General features: G+C 44.5%; 1 protein-coding gene across 1 annotated transcript in view; it reads left to right on the top strand.

The window, feature by feature from the left end:
* Positions 1–6,647: 6,647 nt before the first annotated feature.
* ltc4s (leukotriene C4 synthase) overlaps positions 6,648–26,469 on the top strand; it is a 28,308-nt gene continuing 8,486 nt past the window's right edge. The window contains exons 1-2 of the mRNA XM_072590333.1: positions 6,648–6,804; positions 23,372–23,471. Of these exons, the coding sequence (XP_072446434.1) occupies positions 6,747–6,804; positions 23,372–23,471 (158 nt within the window). The 5' untranslated portion in view covers positions 6,648–6,746. The remainder of the gene's footprint in view (positions 6,805–23,371; positions 23,472–26,469) is intronic.

The following is a 26,469-nucleotide window of genomic DNA, read 5'->3' as shown; positions in this document are numbered from 1 at the left end:
CCTGGGCTGTGTGGCAGTAGCTACAGGGGGGTCCCTAGTGTGTGTGTCAGTATTTACAGGGAGGTCACTGGGGTGCGTGTCAGTATTTACAGGGAGGTCGCTGGTGTGTGTGTCAGTATTTACAGGGGGGTCTCTGGTGTGTGTGGTCGTATTTACAGGGAGGTCCTTGGGGTGTGTGTCAGGATTTACAAGGAGGTCCCTGGGGTGTGTGTCAGTATTTACAGGGAAGTCGCTGGTGTGTGTGTCAGTATTTACAGGGGGTCCCTGGGGTGTGTGTCAGTATTTACAGTGGGGTCCCTGGGGTGTGTGTCAGGATTTACAGGTGGGTCCCTGGTGTGTGTGTCAGTATTTACAGGGGGGTCCCTGGTGTGTGTGTCAGTATTTACAGGGGGGTCCCTGGTGTGTGTGTGTCAGTATTTACAGGGGGTCCCTGGTGTGTGTGCCAGTATTTACAGGTGGGTCCCTGGTGTGTGTGTCAGTATTTATTGGGGGAGGTCCCTGGGGTGTGTGTCAGTATTTACAGGGGGGGTCACTGGGGTGTGTGTCTGTATTTATAGGGGGGTCCCTGGGGTGTGTGTCAGTATTTACAGGGTGGTCGCTGGTGTGTGTGTCAGTATTTACAGGGAGGTCGTTGGGGTGTTTGTCAGTATTTACAGGGGAGTTCCTGGGGTGTGTGTCAATATTTACAGGGGGGTCCCTGGTGTGTGTGTCAGTATTTACAGGGAGGTCAATGGGGTGTGTGTCAGTATTTACAGGGAGGTCGTTGGGGTGTTTGTCAGTATTTACAGGGGAGTTCCTGGGGTGTGTGTCAGTATTTACAGGGGGGTCCCTGGTGTGTGTGTCAGTATTTACAGGGAGGTCAATGGGGTGTGTGTCAGTATTTACCGGGAGGTCACTGGGGTGTGTGTCAGTATTTACAGGGAGGTCCCTGGGGTGTGTGTCAGTATTTACAGGGAGGTCGCTGGTGTGTGTGTCAGTATTTACAGGGAGGTCACTGGGGTGTGTGTCAGTATTTACAGGGGGGTCTCTGGTGTGTGTGCCAATATTTACAGGGAGGTCGCTGGGGTGTGTGTCAGTACTTACAGTGGGGTCGCTGGTGTGTGCGTCAGTATTTACAGGGAGGTCCCTGGGCTGTGTGGCAGTAGTTACAGGGGGGTCCCTAGTGTGTGTGTCAGTATTTACAGGGAGGTCACTGGGGTGCGTGTCAGTATTTACAGGGAGGTCGCTGGTGTGTGTGTCAGTATTTACAGGGGGGTCTCTGGTGTGTGTGTTCGTATTTACAGGGAGGTCCTTGGGGTGTGTGTCAGGATTTACAAGGAGGTCCCTGGGGTGTGTGTCAGTATTTACAGGGAAGTCGCTGGTGTGTGTGTCAGTATTTACAAGGGGTCCCTGGGGTGTGTGTCAGTATTTACAGGCGAGTCCCTGGGGTGTGTGTCAGGATTTACAGGGGGGTCCCTGGTGTGTGTGTCAGTATTTACAGGGGGGTCCCTGGTGTGTGTGTCAGTATTTACAGCGGGGTCCCTGGTGTGTGTGTCAGTATTTACAGGGGGGTCCCTGGTGTGTGTGCCAGTATTTACAGGGGGGTCCCTGGTGTGTGTGTCAGTATTTACAGGGGGGTGTCCCTGGGGTGTGTGTCAGTATTTACAGGGGGGTGTCCCTGGGGTGGGTGTCAGTATTTATAGGGGGGTCCCTGGGGTGTGTGTCAGTATTTACAGGGAGGTCGCTGGTGTGTGTGTCAGTATTTACAGGGAGGTTACTGGGGTGTGCGTCAGTATTTACAGGGGGGTCTCTGGTGTGTGTGTGTGTCAGTATTTACAGGGAGGTCACTGGGGTGTGTGTCAGTATTTACAGGGGGGTCTCTGGTGTGTGTGTCAGTATTTACAGGGAGGTCGCTGGTGTGTGTGTCAGTATTTACAGGGGGGTCCCTGGTGTGTGTGTCAGTATTTACAGGGAGGTCACTGGGGTGTGTGTCAGTATTTACAGGGGGGGTCCCTGGTGTGTGTGTCAGTATTTACAGGGAGGTCACTGGGGTGTGTGTCAGTATTTACAGGGAGGTCACTGGGGTGTGTGTCAGTATTTACAGGGAGGTCGCTGGTGTGTGTTTGTCAGTATTTACAGGGGGGTCCCTGGTGTGTGTGTCAGTATTTACAGGGTGGTCTTTGGGGTGTGTGTCAGGATTTACAAGGAGGTCCCTGGGGTGTGTGTCAGTATTTATAGGGAAGTCGCTGGTGTGTGTGTCACTATTTACAGGGGGGTCCCTGGGGTGTCTGTCAGTATTTACAGGGTGTCCCTGGTGTGTGTGTCAGTATTTACAGGGGGGGGTCCCTGGGGTGTGTGTCAGTATTTATAGGGAGGTCCCTGGTGTGTGTTTCAGTATTTACAGGGAGGTTCCTGGGGTGTGTGTCAGTATTTACAGGGAGGTCGCTGGTGTGTGTGTCAGTATTTACAGGGAGGTTACTGGGGTGTGCGTCAGTATTTACAGGGGGGTCTCTGGTGTGTGTGTGTGTCAGTATTTACAGGGAGGTCACTGGGGTGTGTGTCAGTATTTACAGGGGGGTCTCTGGTGTGTGTGTCAGTATTTACAGGGAGGTCGCTGGTGTGTGTGTCAGTATTTACAGGGGGGTCCCTGGTGTGTGTGTCAGTATTTACGGGAGGTCACTGGGGTGTGTGTCAGTATTTACAGGGGGGTCCCTGGTGTGTGTGTCAGTATTTACAGGGAGGTCGCTGGTGTGTGTGTCAGTATTTACAGGGAGGTCGTTGGGGTGTTTGTCAGTATTTACAAGGGAGTTCCTGGGGTGTGTGTCAGTATTTACAGGGGGGTCACTGGGGTGTGTGTCAGTATTTACAGGGAGGTCGCTGGTGTGTGTTTGTCAGTATTTACAGGGGGGTCCCTGGTGTGTGTGTCAGTATTTACAGGGTGGTCTTTGGGGTGTGTGTCAGGATTTACAAGGAGGTCCCTGGGGTGTGTGTCAGTATTTATAGGGAAGTCGCTGGTGTGTGTGTCAGTATTTACAGGGGGGTCCCTGGGGTGTCTGTCAGTATTTACAGGGTGTCCCTGGTGTGTGTGTCAGTATTTACAGGGGGGGGTCCCTGGGGTGTGTGTCAGTATTTATAGGGAGGTCCCTGGTGTGTGTTTCAGTATTTACAGGGAGGTTCCTGGGGTGTGTGTCAGTATTTACAGGGAGGTCGCTGGTGTGTGTGTCAGTATTTACAGGGAGGTTACTGGGGTGTGCGTCAGTATTTACAGGGGGGTCTCTGGTGTGTGTGTGTGTCAGTATTTACAGGGAGGTCACTGGGGTGTGTGTCAGTATTTACAGGGGGGTCTCTGGTGTGTGTGTCAGTATTTACAGGGAGGTCGCTGGTGTGTGTGTCAGTATTTACAGGGGGGTCCCTGGTGTGTGTGTCAGTATTTACAGGGAGGTCACTGGGGTGTGTGTCAGTATTTACAGGGGGGTCCCTGGTGTGTGTGTCAGTATTTACAGGGAGGTCGCTGGTGTGTGTGTCAGTATTTACAGGGAGGTCGTTGGGGTGTTTGTCAGTATTTACAGGGGAGTTCCTGGGGTGTGTGTCAGTATTTACAGGGGGGTCACTGGGGTGTGTGTCAGTATTTACAGGGAGGTCGCTGGTGTGTGTTTGTCAGTATTTACAGGGGGGTCCCTGGTGTGTGTGTCAGTATTTACAGGGTGGTCTTTGGGGTGTGTGTCAGGATTTACAAGGAGGTCCCTGGGGTGTGTGTCAGTATTTATAGGGAAGTCGCTGGTGTGTGTGTCAGTATTTACAGGGGGGTCCCTGGGGTGTGTGTCAGTATTTACAGGGGGTCCCTGGTGTGTGTGTCAGTATTTACAGGGGGGGGTCCCTGGGGTGTGTGTCAGTATTTATAGGGAGGTCCCTGGTGTGTGTTTCAGTATTTACGGGGGGGGCGGGGCCTGGTATGTGTGTCAGTATTTACAGGAGGTTCCTGCGGAATATGTCATTATTTACAGGGCAAGCCACAGAGTATGTATTTACAGGGGTCCTCGGGAATGTGACCATATTTACAGGTGATGCCAGGAATTTAGACCATAATAAGACCATAAAGAATAGGAACAGGAGAAGGCCATTCAGCCCCTTGAAGCTGCTCCAATACTCAATAGGATCATGGCTGATCTGACACTTCTCACGTCCTCTTTTTTGCACTTTTCCCATAACCCTTGATTCCCTTACTGATCAACAATCTCTCTCAGTCACAGACTCTGTCCATGAAGCTTTCTGTGGCAAGGAGTTCCAAAGACACTCAACCCTCTGAAAGAACAAATTCCTCCTTATCTCAGCCTTAAAATATCACCCCTTAGTACTGAGATTATGTAATCTGATCCTATGGGGAAAATTTCTTAGAATCCTGTCAGTATTTACTGATGGGTCCCTTCCTACTGTCAGTATTTACAGGGGATCTCAGAGAGTGTGTCAGAATGCATAGGGGGTCCCTGAGAATTAGTTGGTATTTTCATTCCCCGGGGCAGTGTGTAAGTATTTACAGTGTTTCACTGGGATCTGTGTCAGTGTTTACAGTGTTTCACTGGGGTTGTGTCAGTATTTACAGTGTTTTACCGGGGTGTGTGTCAGTATTTACAGTATTTCAATAGACAATAGACAATAGGTGCAGGAGTAGGCCATTCTGCCCTTCGAGCCTGCACCACCATTCAATATAATCATGGCTGATCATCCTTAATCAGTATCCTGTTCCTGCCTTATCTCCATAACCCTTGATTCCACAATTCTTGAGAGCTCTATCCAACTCTTTCTTAAATGAATCCAGAGACTGGGCCTCCACTGCCCTCTGGGGCAGAGAATTCCACACAGCCACCACTCTCTGGGTGAAGAAGTTTCTCCTCATCTCTGTCCTAAATGGTCTACCCCGTATTTTTAAGCTATGTCCTCTGGTTCAGCACTCACCCATCAGCGGAAACATGTTTCCTACCTCCAGAGTGTCCAATCCTTTAATAACCTTATATGTCTCAATCAGATCCCCTATCAGTCTTCTAAGCTCAAGGGTATACAAGCCCAGTCGCTCCAGTCTTTCAGTATAAGGTAATCCCGCCATTCCAGGAATTGACCTCGTGAACCTATGCTGCACTCCCTCAATAGCCAGAATGTCTTTCCTCAAATTTGGAGACCAGAATTGCACACAGTACTCCAGGTGTGGTCTCACCAGGGCCCTGTACAGCTGCAGAAGAACATCTTTGCTTCTATACTCAATCCCTCTTGTTATGAAGGACAGCATGCTATTAGCCTTCTTCACTACCTGCTGTACCTGCATGCTTACCTTCATTGACTGGTGTACAAGAACACCCAGAGCTCTTTATACTGCCCCTTTACCTAAATTGATTCCATTTAGGTAGTAATCTGCCTTCCTATTCTTGCCACCAAAGTGGATAACCATACATTTATCCACATTAAAGTGCATCTGCCATGCATCTGACCACTCACCTAACTTGTCCAGGTCACCCTGTAATATCCTAACATCCTCATCACATTTCACCTTGCCACCCAGCTTAGTATCATCAGCAAATTTGCTAATGTTATTACTAATACCATCTTCTATATCATTAACATATATTGTAAAAAGCTGTGGTCCCAGTACTGATCCCTGTGGTACCCCACTGGTCACTGCCTGCCATTCCAAAATGGAGCCGTTTATCACTACTCTTTGTTTCCTATCAAGGTAATTTCCTGATGAAGGGCTTTTGCCCGAAACGTCGATTTCACTGCTCATTGGATGCTGCCTGAACTGCTGTGCTCTTCCAGCACTACTAATCCAGTATTTGTTTCCTATCAGCCAACCAACTTTCAATCCAAGTTAGTACTTTGCCCCCAATACCATGTGCCCTAATTTTGCTCACTAATCTCCTATGTAGAACTTTATCAAAAGCTTTCTGAAAGTCCAGGTACACTACATCTACTGGATCTCCCTCGTCCATCTTCAGAGTTAGTTCGTCAAAAAAGTCCAGAAGATTAGTCAAGCATGATTTCCCCTTCATAAATCCATGCTGACTCTGACCAATCATATTACTACTATTCATATGTGTTGTAATTTCATCCTTTATAATAGACTTCAGCATCTTTCCCACCACTGAGGTCAGACTAACTGGTCTATAATTTCCTGCTTTCTCTCTCCCACCTTTCTTAAAAAGTGGTACAACATTAGCCACCCTCCAATCCGCAGGAACTGATCCCGAATATATAGTACTCTGGAAAATAATCACCATCCACGATTTCTCGAGCCACCTCCTTCAGTACCCTGGGATGTAGACCATCAGGCCCCGGGGACTTCACTGGGGTGTGTGTCAGTATTTACAGTGTTTCATGGGTTTGTGTCAGCATTTAGCGTTTCACTGGAATGTTTGTCAGTACTTTCAGGGAACTCTCCCCGGATAATAAACGTATCGATTAAAGGCTGGTGCTCGATTTCCAGAATTTCCCCTTCATTGAAAAATGTTTTTCCTGCTTTGCATGTTCCGATACTGTTGGACCAATCTGGTCAGGGCGACTAAGCATTGGTGTTGGAGGCGTCTCAAATGTGACAATGTGTTCCCAGGGAGGGAGATATTAAACTGACAATACATCACAAGCTCCTCCCCCGTCACTTTATATGTGTGTGTTTTTGTGTGTGATAGAGAGAGTGAGTAGGGACGTGGTGAGACACTACTGAGCTCGGACTGAGTCTGCCTCCCTCTCCCCCGCCTTGTCCTGACAGGACAAACTGCAGAATGTTGGAGGATGTTGCGCTAATGGCTGCGATCACCATATTGGGTGTCCTACAGCAAGGTAGAGTTGCAACCGATCGGTCGCGCTGCTAATTTCTGCCTGTAAATTTGATATGCTTTCCATGTGCAACCAACAGAACATGTTTCTGTTTCCCTCGCCCTGTTTCAGCTGTTCCCATCGCGCTGAACTAATAGTGTATTTATATATTGTAGCTGTTTTTAGTTGGTGTTGGTGGGGGGGAGTAGGGAAGATGATGAATGATCTGCCTACTCTCCCTTCCTCTTGCACATGGAGTCACTCCCTCACTGGCGTCGGGGGGAGGTGGGGGGTTAGCTCTTTGCGCCGCTCACCTGTTGCTGTCCCTGTGTGTGAAACTGCACCCTCTTTATTCCGAGTCAACTTCAATAAGTGGGAGCGAGGTTGCTGCAAGATCCGGGCCAGATGAGTTCGGAATGCCCTCAGTGGGTAATACTCTTGGGTCAGTTTAAATCTCACTGCAGCCACGCCAAACAAACTGGAGGGAGCGAGTAGCCCGTTGCAGTTCCTAGCTGGCGTGTGCCCTCCTGTATATCACTCCATGGTCACGATTGTAGTATTTTATGTCAATGATCCTATGTCACATGAATGAATTTTAAAAGTGCAGTTATGTCACGCCCCTACCGTACAGGAATGTTCCAAGTTGCTAAAAAAGCTACATTTAAAACAGTGCAAGGTTCAGTCAAATCCACTTTAACAGGAGTCTTAAACAAGCAAAAGGTCAGAAATCACACTGGACAATAGTTCAATTGGTTTATTTCGAAGTAAGACTTAGATTAGATTAGATTGTTTACAGTGTGGAAACAGGCCCTTCGGCCCAACAAGTTCACACCGACCCGCCGAAGTGCAACCCACCCAGACCCATTCCCCTACATTTACCTCTTCACCTAACACTACGGGCAATTTAGTGTGGCCAATTCACCTAATCTGCACATTTTTGGATTGTGGGAGGAAACCAGAGCAAACCCACACAGACACGGGGAGAATGTGCAAACTCCACACAGTCAGTCACCTGAGGCGGGAATTGAACCCGGGTCTCTGGCGCTGTGAGGCAGCAGTGCTAACCACTGTGCCACCCAAATGCCCCACCAACTAACTGAAAAAGGAACAGCACTCTGAAAGTAAGTACATGTACTTCCAAATAAACATGTTGGACTATAACCTGGTGTGTGATTTTTAACCTTCTCCACCCCAGTCCAACACTGGCATCTCCTCATCAAGGCTTATTTGAAACCACAAGGTTCTCAAAGGTGGCTATGCAAAGGGAGTCTGGAGAGGAATGCATTGGTTTGTGCTGAGGTTCGTATGGAGCAGCTCAGTGACAGAACTCTGTGCTGTCTTCACCCTCAATAATTTCTCCTTTGAATCTTCTCACCCCCTCCAGATGAAAGGGGTAGCCATGGGCACCTGCATGGGCCCCATTTATGCCTGTCTCTTTGTCGGGTACTGGAACAGACCGTCTTCCGTAGTTACACCGGCACCATTCCCCACCTTTTCCTCTGCTACATTGATGACTGCATCGGCGCCACCTCGTGCTCCCACTCGGAGGTTGAACAGTTCATCAACTTCACCAACACATTCCACCCTGACCTTAAGTTCACCCAGACCATCTCAGAAACCTCCCTCCCCTTCCTAGACCTCTCCATCTCCATCAACGCTGACCAGCTGAACATGGCATCTTCGACAAACCCAACCACTCCCACAACTACCTGGACTACACCACCTCCCACCCTGCTTCCTGTAAAAATGCTATCCCTTATTCCCAATTCCTCCACCTCTGCGGCATCTGCTCCCAGGAGGACCACTTCCACCACAGAACATACCAGACGGCCTCCTTCTTTAATACCTCAATTTCCCCTCGCACGTGGTTGATGATGCCTTCCAGTGTATCTCACCCACCTCCCACACCTCCATCCTCAAACCCCACCCCTCCAACTGCAACAAGGACAGAACCTCCGGTCCTCACCTTACACCCCACCAACCTCCATATACATCGCATCATTCTCAACCACTTCCGACACTTACAAATGGACCCCGCCAGCAGAGATCATTTCCCTCCCCACTCCTATCCACTTTCCATAAAGACCATTCCCTCTGCGACTCCCTCATTAGGTCCATGCCCCCCCACCAACCCACTCTCCCCTCTCAGCATCTTCCCCTGCCACTGTAGGAATTGCAAAACCTGCGCCCACATCTCCCCCCTCACTTCCGTCCAAGGCCCCAAAGGAGCCTTCCACATCCATCAAAGTTTTACCTGCAATTTCACACATCATTTACTGTATCCGTTGCTCCCGATGTGGTCCCCTCTACATTGGGAAGGCAGAACGCCTACTCGCAGAGCACTTCAGAGAACATCTCCAGGACAACTGCACCAACCCAACCCCACTGCCCTGTGGTCAAACACTTCAATTCCCCTTCCCACTCCACCAAGGACATGCAGGTCCTGGGTCATCTCCATCGCCACTTCCAAACCACCCGACACCTGGAGGAAGAACACCTCATCTTCCGCCTCGGGACCCTTCAACCTCATGGCATCGATGTAGATTTCACAAGTTTCCTCATTTCCTCTCCCCTCCCACATTATTCCAGTTCCAATTTACCAACTCAACACTGCCCTCATGATCTGTCCATCTTCCTTCCCACCTGTCCACCCCACCCTCCTCTCCAACCTATCGCCATTACCCCCACCTCCATCTACCTATCACACTCTCAGCTCCTTCCCCCACCACCCCCCAGCCCCACTCCCCTCCCATTTATCTCACCACTCCCTCAGCCCTCAGTCTCATTCTTGATGAAGGGGCTTTGCCCGAAACATTGATTTCCCTGTTCCTCGGATACTGCCTGATCTGCTGTGCTTTTGCAGCACCACACTCTCAACTCTGTGTTGTATGGTCTGTTACCCAGGATGCACAGAGACACAAACATGAACTGTGCGTGAAGGGCCATCAACTCTATGAAAGGTGTTCTTTGGTGTGCCTGAAACTTGCTGGTCTTCAGTTTGAAGGAGTGTTGCAGATTGGCACATTCCAAAGTCCAGGACGGTGTGCTGAGGGACGTGCTAAAGCTTGGGGCAGCTGCTGCCAAGGCACAGTAGGGAAAGACCACTGTGTAAGATCCTTCTGCCAAACAATAACGGGGTCCATTCAGTAATTGGGCCTTGCTGACATCTCAGCTAAATGCCAAGAGGTTGATTGTAAATATAGAGAATGGTGAACAGCAAGGCCTAATCTGTTCTTTGTAAGTAAAGGCAGTATCGATCTGAACAGCTTCATTAACTGTACATGTACATAAAGATTTCTTTCAAATTAACCTGTTGGACTATAACCTGGTGTCGTGTGACTTTGACCTTATCCACTCCAAATCAACACCAACACCTCCAACATCATTAAAAAAGGAAAGAGACAGATGGAAAAGTTTAATGAGGGAATTTCAAAGCCTGGAGTCTGAATAACTGTCTGTTATCAGACATCCTGTCTGGGGTTCTTCAGCCAAAGTTAAATGAGAGTCTGTTCAATTATCAGACCCTCTTTGTGCCTCAAATGCATGTAAATATGATCTTGTAAAAGTAAGACATGCCTGTTGTCTGTTTGTCTGTTGGATAGAGTCAAACTCAATTGTTTGCCTATTTTCTTCATGTGCTATTGCACAGAACAGAACTGTGTTTGTGACTATTTATATTTGTTTGTGTGCATGTATTTATTCATTTTAAAAAATCTTTATTCTATAGTTTTTTTTAATAAAGAAGAGAAGGCGTGGACATCAGTGGTGTGATTAGGAATGCAGATATCTGGGAGGCCCTGTATACCCCATCACGTGGTCATTATAAGATTCCTCACTGCAGTTTCAAAGTTCAGCAGAATTCTCACCCAGTGTCCAGTTACCACAGTGGCTGTGTCATTTCTGACATTTCAAAAGTAATTCATTAACTGTGAAGACTTAGGGACATTTAAATTATGTTGAGAGTGATTATATTTCATTTAACAGTGCATTCAGTATTTTGTCTTGCATCAGTGTGTCAAGTAATGATGCCTGAGGTTATGGTACAGGAGGAGGAAGAGGTGTGCTCTCTCAATGTTATCTCGTATTAGCAGATTGTTGCTTATTTATCCTGTTTTCCAAGTCGGGGCTAATTACAGGCAAATAAATCAAACAAGAATTACGACTGACACCTTGTGTCAGCAAGTGTTTTGAAATGTAAAGTTGTTTTTTTTAATTTGATTTATTATTGTCACATGGACCTAGGTGCAATGAAAGGTTTTATTTTACATGCAGTACAGGCCGGTCATACCATAAAGTGCATTAGGATAATAAAATAGAGCAAAGAATACAATGTTATGGCTGCAGAGCAAGTGCACAGAGAGCGAGCATTAAAATTTGAGAGATCTATTCAGAAGTCCACTAACAGTGAGGAAGAAGCTGTTCTTGAGGCTATTTGTATGTGTATTTTGAACTGTAAAGTTGTTATTCGAACTTACCATGGGTATTTGTACATACCTCTTATTGTGACTGCTGTGATTCTATCTCACCTTTCTGCTCTAAATGAACCTTCTAAATGAGCATAATGTCTTTATTGTAGCAAAATGCCCCAAGATGCTCCAAAGTAATCTTAAGAAACAGAAACTTTATGCTAAAATATTTGGTCAGTAATTATTTTTAAAAATGTCTTAAAAGAGGAGAGAGTTTTGTTGGAGGATATGGAAGGGTTGAGGGGGGTGGAATTCCACAGCTTAGATCATGAACGACATGGTTGCCAGTGACGGAGAGGTTAAAAATTGGGGTACACAAGAGGGCAGAATTGGAGGAGTGCAGAGTAATGGAGTTTTGTAGGACTGGAGGACGTTATATACATAGGGACGGGTAAGGTTGCAGATAGATTTGAAAACAAGGGTGAGAATTTTATAATTGAGATGACAGTGAATCAAGTGCTAATGTGAGTCAATGAATACAAAAGTGAGTGGGACCTAACGTGTAATAGGATAGGTGGCTCAGTGGTCAGTACTGCTGCCTCACAGTGTCAGGGTCTCGGGTTCAATTCCAACCTCAGCTGGCTATCTGTGTGGAGTTTGCACATTCTCCCTGTGTCTGTGGGGTTTCCTCCAGATGCTCCAGTTTCCTCCCACAGGCCAAAGATGTGCAAGGTGGGCGGATTGGCCATGCTAATATTCCCATAGTGTCCAGGGATGTGCTGGCTGGGTGGATTAGCCATGAGAAATGCAGGTTTACAGGTATGGGGTAGGGGTATGGATTGGGTGGGATGATCTTTGGGGGGGTGCAGTGTGAACCTGATAGGCTGAATGGACTGCTTCCACACTTGTAGGGCTTCTATGATAATAGTGCGCCTTCATACTCTGAACAGGGAGTGCTTGTCTGCATTATGTGCTTAAATCTTTTGAGGAAAACCTGAATCCGTAACCTTCTGACTCCAAGGTTTAAGTATCCACTAAGCCTTGGCTGATTCTGAATGTATGTGGGTATGGTTAAGATGTTTGCAGATGGTGTGAGCATTGGTTGTGCACTTGATAATGAGAAAGAGAGAAAATTGTAAACAGTAGGTATATATCAAAGAACTGGTCAGGTAGGTAGAACACTGATAAGTAAACTCAATCTGAAAGAATTCAAGGTGACGCATTTCGACACAGCAACTAAAGCAGGACAATACACAATAAATGGCAGCATTCTGAGAAGTGTAGTGGACAAGAGCACTTTTGAAGTGCATGTCCTGTGAGTAATGTGATATGTAGATAAGATGGCTAAAAAGGCATTGATGGTTGCTATGTTTTATTAGCTGACACATTGAAACCTGAAGGATTCTTAGAGGCTTACTCTCTGGATAAAAATGTTTCCCCTGAATTCCCAAGTTGATTTCATGCCTTTTAGTTCAAAGTCTCTCCAAAGAGAGTTCAAATGTTTTCATAACCTTAGATTATCCTTGACCTTTGCTTTTATGGAGAAAATAGTTCTAGCCTGTTCTATCTTTCCTGATTGGCGTACTTCAATTCTCAGACACCATCTCAGGTACGAGATGTTTAATTGCAGCCCTGTTATGTAGATGTGGTATAATAGCATGAGGAGGGGAGTTTCTCCCATGCCGAGCTGCAGTGATATTTATCCTTTGACCATCCTGTTGGAATGTTGGAAAATGTTCCATTGGCTGTAAAGCTCTTTATGACATCCTGAGTTGTGACACAAGATATCTCGATGCAATGTCTCTCTTTCTTTGTCTTAAAATAAGATATAGGAGCAGAATTAGTCCAGTTGGACTATCAAGTCTGCTTTGCCATTCAATCATGGCTGATCAGTTTCTCAACCCCATTCTGCCTTCTCACCATAACCTTTGATCCCCTTACTAATCAGGATCCTATCTCTGCCTTAAATAGTCTCAATGACTTGGCCTCCAGAACATTTTGCAGTGATGAGTTTTACAGATTCACCACCCTCTGGCTGAAGAAATTCTTCCTTATCTCAGTTCTAAGGGTTGTCCCTTCACTCTGAGGCTATGCCCTTGGGTCCTAGTCTCTCCTACTAGTGGAAAAATCTTCTTCACATCCACCCTATCCAGGTCTCTCAATATTCTGTAAGTTCAAATGAGATCTTCCTCATCCTTCCAAACTCATTTGGGTACACATTTAGAGTAGACAAAAGTGAGGACTGCAGATGCTGGAAATCAGAGTCTAGATTAGAGTGGTGCTGGAAAAGCACAGCAGGTCAGGCAGCATCTAAGGAGCATATTCAGAGTCCTCAACTGCTTCTCAAATGACACGCCTCCAATACCAGCACATCATTCCTTAGATAAGGGGCCTAAAACTGTTCACAGCATTCCAAATGCAATCTGACCAGAGCCTTACACAGCCTCAGCAGTACATCTCTGTTTTTGTATTCTAGTCCTCTTCAAATGAATGGTAATGTCGCATTTTTGTTTCAACCTGCCAAATAAACCTGCATTGTTAACCTTAAGAAAATCCTGAACCAGGACTGTCAAGTCTTTATATGTTTAGAAAATAATTGATGCCTCTATTCTTCCTTAACCTCACACCTTTCTACATTGCATTCCATCCGCCACTTCTTTGCCGACTATCCTAGCCTGACCTTCTGCAGCCTCCCTGCTTTCTCAATACTACTTTCCCCACCCACCCCCCACCCCCGCCACCCCTACAACTATTTTTGTGACATCTGCAGACTTAGAGTAATTCCCTCAGTTCCTTTGTTCAGATCATTAACACATAACATGAGTAGTTGTGATTTAAAAACTGACTGCTGTGGAACTCCACTAGTCAATGGCTGCCATCCTGAAAAAGACCCCTTTAACCCAACTACCTGCCTTCTGCCAGTCAGCCAATCCTCAATCTGTTGTTACTAGCACCACGGGCTCTTATTTAGCAGCCTTCTGTGCGGCACCTTGTCAAAGGCCTTCTTGAAATTCAAATAGATCACAAACGCTGATTCTCTTTTATCTAACTTGCCCATTGCCTCCTCAGCCTACAGCACCAGAAGCAGTCTAGCCAGTGAATTATAATGTTACTATTTGTCAAATTTGTGAATAAAGAATATCACAGAATTGTTATGGCCCAGAAGAAGCCAATCACCTCATTGTGACTGTGCCAAATATATTGTGATGACACTCGTTATTTTTTTTCTATTTGCATTTCAATATATAAGCTGTTGAAACCTTTCAACAGTGTTAGTATGGGATTCTCCTGCATCTGTTGTTTGTCAGACACGAATAAGAATTTTTATCGAAAGTATGAGGAGTTCAAAAACTAGCCGTAAATATATCTATGTACTGTGCAGTGTCTCCTATGCAATTTCTACATGCACTGGCTTTTCACAAGAATTGGCTTCATTCCTGAAATCTGCAAGGCCACTCTGGCTGCCTCCCAAATATTTTTCATTATTAGAACGCCTGTAAATCTCCTTTGAGTCTTCTCCTCTTGTTTCTCACCAAAAAAGGTAGTATATTGGGGTAGACAGAGAATTGGCTATTCCTGATGAAGAGCTTTTTCCCAAAATGTCGATTTTCCTGCTCCTCGGATGCTGCCTGACCTGCTGTGCTTTTCCAGCACCACTCTTATCCAGACTGCATCTGCAGTCCTCATTTTTACCTAATGGGAGGAAACTGCAAGTGGGGATATGGGTTATTTTTTCAGGTTGGCAACTTGTTTCAGGATTAGTACTGGGACCAAAACTATTCACAATATATATATTAATGACTTGGAAGAAGGAAGCAAATGTCATGTCACCAAATTTGCAGACAGCACAGAAATATATAGAAAGGCAAGTTGTGAGGGGGATACAACCAGCTTACAGGAAGATATTGATAGGTTAAGTAAGAGCACAAGAATTGCCAAATGGTGTGTAATGTGGGAAAACGTGAAGTCCATTTTGGAAGGGAGAACAAAAGAACAGAGTGTTACTTATCAGAGAATAGCTGCAGAAAGCTGCAACACAAAGAGACTTGGGCATACTTGTGCATGAAACACAGAAAGTAAGCATTCAGAAACTCCAGAAGGCTAATGGAATGTTGTCACTTATTTCAAGGGGTTTGAGAAGGGAAGTCTTACTGCAACTGTGTGAGGTGCTGGTGAGACCATGTCTGGAGTACTGTGAGCAGTTTTGGTCCCCTTATTTAAGAAAAGATGACATTTCATTGGAGGCAGTTCAGTGAACGTTTGTTAGGATGATCCCCGGTATTGAGGGATTCTCTTATGAGCAAAGGCAGAACAGATTTGGAATCACCTCACCATAGGTAGAAGAATGAGAGATGATCTCATTGAAGCATATAGGATTCTTCAGAAGCTTGACACGGTAAATGCTGAGTGGATGTTTTCCATCCTGGGAGAATCTAGGACCAGAGGGCATAGTCTCAGATTAAAGGAACACCAATTTAAGAGGAGGAATTTCTTCTCTGAGGTTGCAAGTCTTTGGAACTCCTTGCCACAGACAGCAGTGGGGGCACAGTCCTTGTATGTATTTAAGGCTTCTTGATCAGTCAGAGAATCAGGGGTTATGGGGAAAGGGCAGGAAAATGGACATGAGGAATATCTGATCATGATTCTTTTGAATGGTGGAGCAGGTTTGAGGCCGACTCCTGTATCTATTTCTACTGTAGTCTTATGTGTTTCTTTTCTCCCCAAATGTGTGATTTAATGCCTTACCTCAAGAATATCCCGCATTATTACACGATTACCCAAATAAGTCAAAACCGAAAAAACCTGCAAATGTTGTAAATCAGAAACAAAAACAGAAATTGCTGGAAAAGGTCAGCAGGTCTGGCTGCATCTGTGGAGAGAAATTAGAGTTAACGTTTCAGGTCAAGTGACCCTTCCTCAGAACTGATAGGGGTAAATGGGAATATGGAATTTGAAACAGAGATAAACCAGCCATGATCTTATGGAATGGCAGAGGAAGGGTGGAATGGCCTAATTTTGCTCCTAATTTATATGTTTGCAGGACTGGAGTCACACATAGACAGACAGCATGTTTTCTTCCTGACAGAACCATCAGTGAACCAGTTGCAAAGTGCCAGCTGTGACTCAGTGGGGGATATACTGAATGTGGTGAGAGGGTCTCACATGCCAGCTGGAGAGCCAGTGAGAGACCTGTGATACAATGATTGGGAAGGTCAGCATGAACTACAAACCAACCTGAAGTGGCTAGACCAGCAACAGGGTATTCCCGTAGGGGTGGGAGTACTGACTAGCAATAGCTGCTGGTTAATGTGCTCACCACTGAGGTAGCTGCCTAGAAGGGCCCCACCTCCAGAGGAGCCAGCCCACAGTTAAATAAGAGAAGGGAGTTGCAACAGAATGTGACTCTGATTGAGTCATCTCCTTCCTGATGTCCAGTTCTTGAATAGCCTTTGTCAGGGCCCCTTCCCACAAGGTTTATTGTTCCATTAACATTATATCAACATGACATTATTAATGATAATAATGAATGTTAATGATTAAGAGGTACATTTTGTCAACTTTAATGAGACTGAGATAACTTGCTGTGAGGTCATCATCAGGAAACAGGCCACTTTTGAGTACTGAATTGTTTAGAGTCTCCAATCAGAATTGTTTAGAGTTACTGTTAACAACTTGGAACTGCTAAGTGCTGACACAGGCCTGTTCTGTGGAACTGGGAACTTCAGTCTTAGGGATTGTGAACACATGCCAATTTGCACATGGCAAGACCTCATAAAAGTGAGCAACGAAGTGAATAATTAAGTTTCATTTTATGATATTTATTGATATGTTGGTCAGATCCATCCCCACCCTCACCCCTATCCCTACTCCCACCCCCACCAAACTTCCCTTCTGGAATACGCAATGAGTCCTTCACAGCCTCTTGAACAGGCAGATGAGATCTCAGTTTTATATTTAATTTAAAACATGGACCTGGAACAGTGCAACATTTCCTTATTGAAATCTCAGCCTAGATTTTGTGTTCAAGTGTCTGGAGTGGCAACCTCCTACAAAAATGTTTTAAATGTAAATGTTACATGTTATTCACTGCAGAATTCCCAGGCTCTGACCCAGTCCTATTTATATGACTTGTTCAAGGTCAGTGGTAACCCCAGGATGTTGATAGTGGGGGACCATTGGGCCTCCATACCATCTTCCCCATTGCTCCTCAACCACCTCTGTCAAAATCATAAGAAACATCTTCTAAACCCTTTCGGTTCTGAACAAGAGTCATACCAGACCTGAAATGTTAACTCTGATTCTGTCACCACAGATGATACCAGACTTGCTGAATTTCTCCAGGATTCTCTGTGCTTCTTTAAGATCTCCAGCATCCACAGTATTTTACAGTTATGTTAGTGTTGATAAGGAAGATTCAGTGATGGTAATTTTACTGAATGTCAAGGAGAGACAGTTGGATTCTGTCATTGGAAATGGTGATTGCCCGGCTGTTGGAAAATGTTGTCAGTCCACACCAGAATATTGTCTGGGTCTTGCTGCATGGACTGTTTCTCTGACTGGGTAACATGTGTCCAATGGACCAGATGTTTTGATCTGATAATGGAGGGGTGGCTCATTGATGAAGCTGAAGATGGTTGGGCCTAGGACATGGCACAGAGGAACTCAAATGTTTTTTTGGGGGTGAGATTACTGACCTCCAACAGTCTAAACCATCTTCCGATGTGCCAGGTATGATTCCAACCATTAGAGAGCTTTCCCCTGATTCCCATTGATTCCAGTTTTAATAGAGGTTTTGATGCTACACTCTGTCAGGAGGTACCTGGACAATTTTCCATACTGCTGGGCAAATGCCAGTGTCCTAAAATAACCTGCTTAGGGATGTAACTAGCTCTGAAGCATAATTCTTCAGCACAATATGCCAGAATATTGCCACTTCATAGACATAATCATCTACACTGACACGACAGTTACTGCCCTGACTAGTGAAGCTGTGTTGAGGGTAGAGACATTAATCATGGACACTGTTTCTCGGTACACTCTGAAAGGTACTGCAGTTGTACTGGTGAACATGGCAGGGTAATTCCTGCGATATTGGGCAACATTCCGCTCGAAACTATCACACAAACTGATTGATCCCACTTCCTCCTCTTAGCGCATGAATTACTAGTGTTTGTCATATGTAGCAACATTGACTGCATATTTCAAGAGTAATTAAGTTAATATGAATCATTGAGGCATCTCAAGATTGTGATCAGAAACTATTTGAATGGAAGTTTATTATTTCACAATGGGGTTATAGGTATAATTACAAAACAAAGTTTTCAGTTTCACTCATATTTTACTGATTTTCGACTCTCTGGACATTCCTGTGCTGTTAGTTGTGTCTCAGTGGGAACACTCTCTCGTGACTGTGTCTGAAAAATCATGGGTTCAAGATATAATCCACAGCCTTGACTACAGAACCCAAACTGACAATTCAACTCAAGGCATTTTCACAACCCAATGGTAACAATTATGATTTTCTTTTCACATGCAGGTTAAGAGCCTCTTTGGGCCAGGATTTAAACAAATTACAGACGTTTTGTAATTTTCCATAATCTTCATTTTAAAAAGACCAGGTGGCATACCAGATAGTGAAATAACAAAGAGTGTTCATTGTCGATCACTATGATGAACTGCCAGAGGAAATACAGCTACAGCATTTAAAAGACATTTGGACAGAACTCCTGACTAATATTCTGAGGATATGGGTTGAATCCCATCATTGAGTCATAGAGTTGGACAGTCATATAGCAAAGAAACAGACCCTTCGGTCCAACCAGACCATGCCAAGCATAATCCCAAAGTAAACTGGTCCCACCTGTGCTTGGCCCATATCTCTCCAAACTTTTCCTATTCATGTACTTATCCAAATATCTTTTAGACATTGTAATTGTACCTGCATCCACTACTTGCTCAGGAAGTTCATTGCACACGTGAACCACCCTCTGTGTAAACAATGTACCACTCATGTCTTTCTTAAAATCTCTCTCCTCTCACCTTAAAAATGTGTCCCCAGTCTTGACATTCCCCATCCTAGAGAAAAGACAGCAACCATGAGCTCTATCTATACCTCTCATGATTTTATAAACCTCTATAAGGTCACCTCTCTAATTCCTATGCTCCGAAGAAAAAAGACCCAGCCCATTCTGCTTTCCTTTATAACTTGATCCTCCCACAGCCAGCATGGCAGATAGTAACATTTGAATTCAATAAAAATAAACATCTGGACTAATAGCAACCATGTAAACACTATTGAAAACCTTTCTCGTCCATCAGAGAAGGAAATCTGTTATCCTTACCTTGTCCAGCCTACATGTAATTCCATCAATGTGATTCACTTTTAATTGCCCTCTGGGCAAATAGGAATGGTCAAGAAATGCAAGCCCAGCCAGCGACACTCACATTCCATCAATATTTTTTAAAAAATCTTAATTTGCTTTGGAACATCCTGAGGTTGCAAAAGGCACCTATTTAAGTGCAACTCTCCTTTTAACTAAAAGTCAACAACTTATGGGAGACTAACAAAATCAAAGGGAACAAGAATTATGGTAATTATGGTTTAAGAAGTAACGATTGTCGCATACAAATATTTGATTATTTCAAAAGTATTGAAGATTGTAGAAGATTGGAGGGAGATTGTTAGGATGAAAATACTGGAGTCTTCTGGTTCAGTTCTGGGTACATGAAATCAAGTGGAGATTGGCAATGTAGTGTAAGACTTCTGCAATTGGCAGAATCTGAAAAAGGAAGTTCAACTTTCCCAGAAGTGAGGCCAGGAGAAGGGAAGTGAGAATTTGTGTCCTCATAATAGCAGCAGTGTGCAATGTTATCATTTGAGATCAAATGGAACTTGGGAGTAGTTGGCTGAAAAACTGGGTGTATATGAGGTACAAGTAATCGTACTTTGTGGGGGGGTTTGTGTAGTGTAAGTCGCTATAAAACTCTTAACTGGAAAAGTATATGCCTAGGTTCTGTTTAACCAATGTTTAATCTCTCATATCTATCATGCAATTTCACTAATTGAAATAATTGAATTGCTCATCTGAAATCGAAGTAGGTAAGGATAATTATTGATGAACACTGCTAAGTGGGGCTGACAGTACGGTGCGGAGGCAAGATGAGGGCCAAGGGTCCAACTGTTGGTCAAGTGAAGGAGGGCTAACACGACATCTGTCAATCACTCCTATTTCATTTGCAGGTGCCTCCTTCATCTGTCCCTGTTCTGAACTCAGAATCATCCCAGTTCCTGGTTCATCCTTTTGTCAGTTCGCCATTTCCCAATTCCCAATCTGGTTACCTACCCTACCTAATCTCCATAACTAGCAAAAATCTCCAGTTTAACTCTCTCCCTACTCCATGCCTCCATCCTACCCTCACTTTGGGAGTGAATTTAAGTAGCTGTTTCTGGCTTATTGATTACAGCACATCATTTAGCTACTATACCTCTGTTCCTGTACAAACTTAGTACATCACGAGGTGAATTAAATCCAATTAATGAAAGCATTATGTGGAATCCAACAAAATACTTCCAGCTCTTCTACCTGTGTTCCTGAGCAACCTCCTACTCTTTCATCCCCTTCTCCTCCTCAGTTCTTTTTTCAAAAGCTTGATCCTGCTCTCAATCACTTTCAGGCATTAGACCCTTTTTGTAAAACAATCATGGTCCCATGCTCCTTTGTCAGCTTTCCCGCCTCCCTAATGGTTGTCTCATTTTCAGCTCAATGTATTCCATCCTTACCAATTTACTCAATGAGTTGGTGAGGAACTGGAATGTGGGAATTTGTGACCAATGGAATTCATTTAATGATATGTGTCACAGACAGCAGGGAATCCACTTGATTTCCCGTCACCAGCATCACCTGGATTTAATTGCCCATTTCTTTCCTCAAATGGTTTAGTAACTTTCTCTGTCTTTTGTGGAATGTGACAAAGTCAGTGTTTATTTCCCATCTCTAATTGCCCTTGAACTGAAGGGTAGGCTGTGGTTCAGTGGTTAGCATTGCTGTGTCACAGCACCAGGGACGCAGGTTCAGTTCTAGACTCAGGTGACTGTCTGTGTGGAGTTTGCACATTCTCCCCGTGTCTGCGTGGATTTCCTCCGGGTGCTCAGGTTTCCTCCCACAGTCCAAAGATGTGCAGGTTAGGCTAAATTGCCCATAGTGACCAGGGATGTGTAGGGTTGGGGGGGTGCAGGGTTACAGGGGTAGAGTTGGTGTGGACTTGTTGAGCTGAATGGCCTGTTTCCACACTGTAGGGATTCTGTGGATTTCAGAGATCAGACAAGACTTGATCATATTGTTGAGGATTTAGAATCACATGTCAGACTGTATCTCAATGGCCGACCCTTAAGGTAAATCCTTCTTAAAGGATATTAGTAAACCAAGTAGGTTTTACAACGGTTAAAGTTAGTTTTCGTGGTCACAATTCATGAGTCGAGCTTTATGTTTTAGATTTATCTACAGATTTCAGATTTAACCAGCTACCATAGTAGGACTTGAATTCCATGTTCCCAGACTAGGCTAATGATATTACACTATGTCACTATCTCTGGGGCAGTGCTAATAATTGTACTGGTCCCTAGGTTTTTATCATTATGAGTCAACATCCTAGAACTCCCTCCCTAACAGCACTGTGTGTGTAACAACTCCCATCATGGATTATAGCGGTTCAAGAGGCAACTCAATACCCCTTCTCTAGGGCAATTAGGGTTAGGCAGTAAATGCTGATCTAGCCAGTGATACTCGTATCTCATGTATGAATAAAAAGAAAAATAGGGAGTGTAGAAACAGATGGGCAAAAACACTACACTATCAGTATCTTGGGAAATGGATGGACTTAAAACAGCGAAGGTGGAAGTGCTCACTTGGAACTTTTGGGGAGTCCCTGAATCTCTAGGAGTGTCGGGGTGGAATTTTTCACCTGGAAGAGTCAGGATGAAGGTATTTCAAATCCCAGAAGTTTGTGTCTACTGTAAGTAGATGCAATGTCCATTGTTACTCAGCATTAACAGTTCTAATGAAGCACATTTTTCAAAGAAAATGTTTGGAGAGACTGGGGAGCCTCTATTTGCTTTTCCTGAGGTTTATGGATTGCTAGCAATTAAATCCCACACCTTAGTTCATGATGTCTCCTGGTCTGTCCTTGCTGCAGTGACTGTTCTTCATTATGAACTTGTACAGAGAGTTGTGGGAAGATTGGTATCTGTCATGCTGGGGATCACTGGAGAGGGCTGAATTGGATCATCCACATAGCACTTCTGATTGATGATTGCTGTAAATGCTTCAGCCTTATCTTTTGCACTGATGTGGTGTGCTCTCGTCATCATGGATGGGAATACTTGTGGACGTGGCAGGACTGCAGAGTTTAGAACTGATCCATTGGTTGTGGGATCACTTAGCTCTGTCTATCGCCTGTTGCTTATGTTATTTGGCACGCAAGTCATCCTGTTTGGTAGCTTCACCAAATTGACACCTTATTTTTAGGTATATCTGGTGCTGCTACTGGCATGCCCTTCTGCACTCTCCTTTGAATCAAGATTGATCCCCAGGCTTGATGGTAATGGTTGAGTTGGAGAATATGCCAGGCCATGAAGTTACAGATTGTGCTGAAGTTCAAATCTGCTGCAGTTGATGGCCCACAGCACCTCCTGAATGCCCAGTCCTGACTTGCTAGATCTGTTCAAAGTCTGTTCCATTTAGCACAGTGGTAGTGCCACACAACACTGCGATGTTAAACTGGGGCTCTGCCTACCTTTCAAATCTCACGACCACTACTCAAAGAAGAAATGCACCATGTTCTGTATTTATCCTCAGCTAACATCTCTATTTAAATTATGTGGCTCTTTTCATTGCTGTTAGTGGGAGCCTGTTATGAAGATATTGATGGTTTCCTATATGGCAACATTGAACTACAGATCTGCAAGGTTCCATGTTAGTGTTAGTGAATCCTAGGGTCAGGTGGTATGGGAATGAAGTTCAGTCACTAAACTCCACCAGTAGGCAATGTGTCAAATGTTGAAGGAAGGAGTTTAACTTGATCCATATCTTGAGAATAAAGGATCACAATATCTTGTCATAAGTAATTTTGTTTTCCTTTGTGATGTGATTATGTATTGATTATTTGTCTTTCCCTGCATTTCCCAGCATACTTCTCACTTCAAGTGATCTATGCAAGGAGAAGATTTCACATTTCACCACCGGCTGTCAGTGGTAATGAGGACTTCGAGCGTGTATACAGAGCACAGTAAGGGAATTGTATTTCATTCATCCTTCAGACTTGTTACAAACGTCTGAAACAGGAATAGGAATAGACAATTTGGCCACTCTCCCTCACTCCACTGTGCATGAAGATCATATCTGGTTTTGAATTCCTTATTCCCAGCCACTCCCAACAACCTTTGATTGTCTGCCTAATGAGAATCTATCTACTTCTGCCCTAAAAATATTTAATGACCCCTCCTCTATTTCCTCCTGAGGTAGTGTTCCAAAGTCACACAATCCTCTAGAGGGTGCCAGTTCAGAATCATATCCACTTCAATCAAGTCACCCCTCACTTTTCTAAATTCCAGTGGAAAAGAGCTCATCCGCTGTTTTCATAAGACAAGCCATTCATTCTCTAAAATATCACCAAAGTATTTACTTCCATCCTTAGATAAGGAGGCTAAAACTGCTCACAGTATTCAAGTTGTGGTCTTGCCAATGTCCTGTAATAAATTGGTGTTAGTACAAAACATGGTGTTAGTACAAAATGTGTTAGCCACAAAGCCGCAAAACAAAGTACAAATTCAGTCTAAAGATTTAGGAGTAGGAATCACCATCAAAGCTTTTCTTGTTTGATCACAAAGTAATTAGATTAGATTAGATTACTTACAGTGTGGAAACAGGCCCTTCGGCCCAACAAGTCCACACCGCCCCGCCGAAGCGTAACCCACCCATACCCCTACATCTACATCTACATCTAACCCTTACCTAACACTACGGGCAATTTTTAGCAATGGCCAATTCACCTGACCTGCACATCTTTTGGACTGTGGGAGGAAACCGGAGCACCCGGAGGAAACCCACGCAGACACGGGGAGAACGTGCAAACTCCACACAGTCAGTCGCCTGAGGTGGGAATTGAACCCGGGTCTCTGGCGCTGTGAGGCAGCAGTGCTAACCACTGTGCCACCGTGCCACCATTGCTGCACAATGTGATCTTCCATTCTGCCTGTCTACAGTAACACACCTTTAGGGGAATAGTTTCAATTTAGCTCATCCAGCTTAAAGCACCAAGGTGGATTTGACCACCTACTGTCCATTGCGCCTGATTTTCAGCACTGCCCATTTTATAACTCATGGAGCACTGTGTCCAACCCTTCGAGATGGGAGTTTTAATACAATTCACCAAGACCAAGCTGAGACTAAAAAGATTGCATTATGAGAATAGTGGTGTACCCTGGGCTGCACAGAAAATTATGGGATGATATAATTGTAAAGTTTAAGACAAGGATTTGATAAGGAAACTATTTCATCTGACTGTGTGGGTTGTCCAGGCATAAGCACTTCAAGGAAAATTTTAAATTCTGGGATGATTTTCAAAAGCACTTTTGTTAGCTCTTTGGTGGGATGTGGGTATTGCTGGCAAGGCTGGCATGCGTTGCACGTTCCTAATTGCCCTTGGGACAGTGGTGAGGGGTTGCCTATTTGAACTGCTGCAGTCCCTGTGATAACTAATTCACACAAAGTGTAGTGGAAATCAAGAATTCTTTCTGGAAAGAGGTATTTAAGATGATCATGGAGGGGTGCTGAGGGGGGAAGTCAATTGTAAATTTCAGAATGGGGATTGCTAGATATATATTGGATAAGAATATAATGCATTATGGGATGGGGGTGGTTGGAATTGAGATACAGCTTAGCCATGATCTAATTGAAAGATAGAACAGGATCAAGGGGTTTATTGGCTTAGAGTCATAGAGATGTACAGCATGGAAACAGACCCTTTGGTCCAACCCGTCCATGCTGACCAGATATCCCAACCCAATCTAGTCCCACCTGCCAGCACTTGGCCTATATCCCTCCAAACCCATCCTATTCATATACCTATCCAGATGCCTCTTAAATATTGCAATTGTACCAGCCTCCACCACTTCCTCTGGCAGCTCATTCCATACACGTACCACCCTCTGCGTGAAAAAGTTGCCCCTTAGGTCCATTTTATATCTTTCCCCTCTCACCCTAAAGCTATGTCCTCTAGTTCTGGACTCCCCTACCCCAGGGAAGAAACTTTGTCTATTTATCCTATCCATGCCCCTCATGATTTTACAAACCTTTATGAGGTCACCCCTCAGCCTCTGACAATCCAGGGAAAACAACCCCAGCCTATTCAACCTCTCCCTATAGCTCAAATGCTTCAACCCTAGCAACATTCTTGTAAATCTTTTCTGAACCCTCTTAAGTTTCACAACATCTTCTGATAGGAAGGAGACCAGAATTGCACGCAATATTCCAAAAGTGGCCTAACCAATGTCCTGTACAGCCACAACATGACCTCCCAACTCCTGTACTCAATACTCTGACCAATATTCTTTCCCATTCCTCTGTAACTTTTTTATTAAATTTGACTGACCTGCTGTACAGCTCCTGTGTTGTTTGAATTATTTAAATTTTCCTGGCTGTCAGCCAGTCCATCTGTCAGACAATCTGTCAGCCAGCCAATTCTGTCTCTCTGTCTGTGTCAGTCAGTATATTAGTATGTCTGTCAGTCAGTATATCTGTCTGTCTGTCTGTCCTCCTTTCACAGCCAAATAATTCCACCGATACTTCTTATGACAGCTCACACACTCAAGAGATGTGTTTGAAATAAGTACAAAGCCACAGAATTGCTAAACCTCTCTCAGCTATCTTTTCTTTGGCAACCTGAATTACTTCACAGACACAGAACTGTTATGGTGCAGGAGGATGTAATCGGCTGAACATATCTGTCCATGTTCTTCAAATAAGCATTATGACCTAGTGCCAATCCCCTGCCTTTTCTCCTGAAATTGTTTTTATTTAAAGAATAATCTCATGCCCTCTTGAATGTCTCAATTGCCTCAACCACACTTCCAGTGTGTTCCAGACCCAAACTATTCACTGTGTGAAAACATTTTTGTTCTTCTGCATTTGCTTCTTTTGTATGTGTTCATATAACTGTACCTTCTCATCAAAATCCTTTTATGAGGAAGAACTGTTTCTCTCTATCTACTTTATCCAACACCTCT

The sequence above is a fragment of the Chiloscyllium punctatum genome, chromosome 20 (assembly GCF_047496795.1).
Source record: "Chiloscyllium punctatum isolate Juve2018m chromosome 20, sChiPun1.3, whole genome shotgun sequence".
Taxonomy (NCBI): domain Eukaryota; kingdom Metazoa; phylum Chordata; class Chondrichthyes; order Orectolobiformes; family Hemiscylliidae; genus Chiloscyllium; species Chiloscyllium punctatum.
The sequence above is the reverse complement of the archived record's forward strand: the minus strand, read 5'-3'. Positions and strand labels throughout refer to the sequence as shown.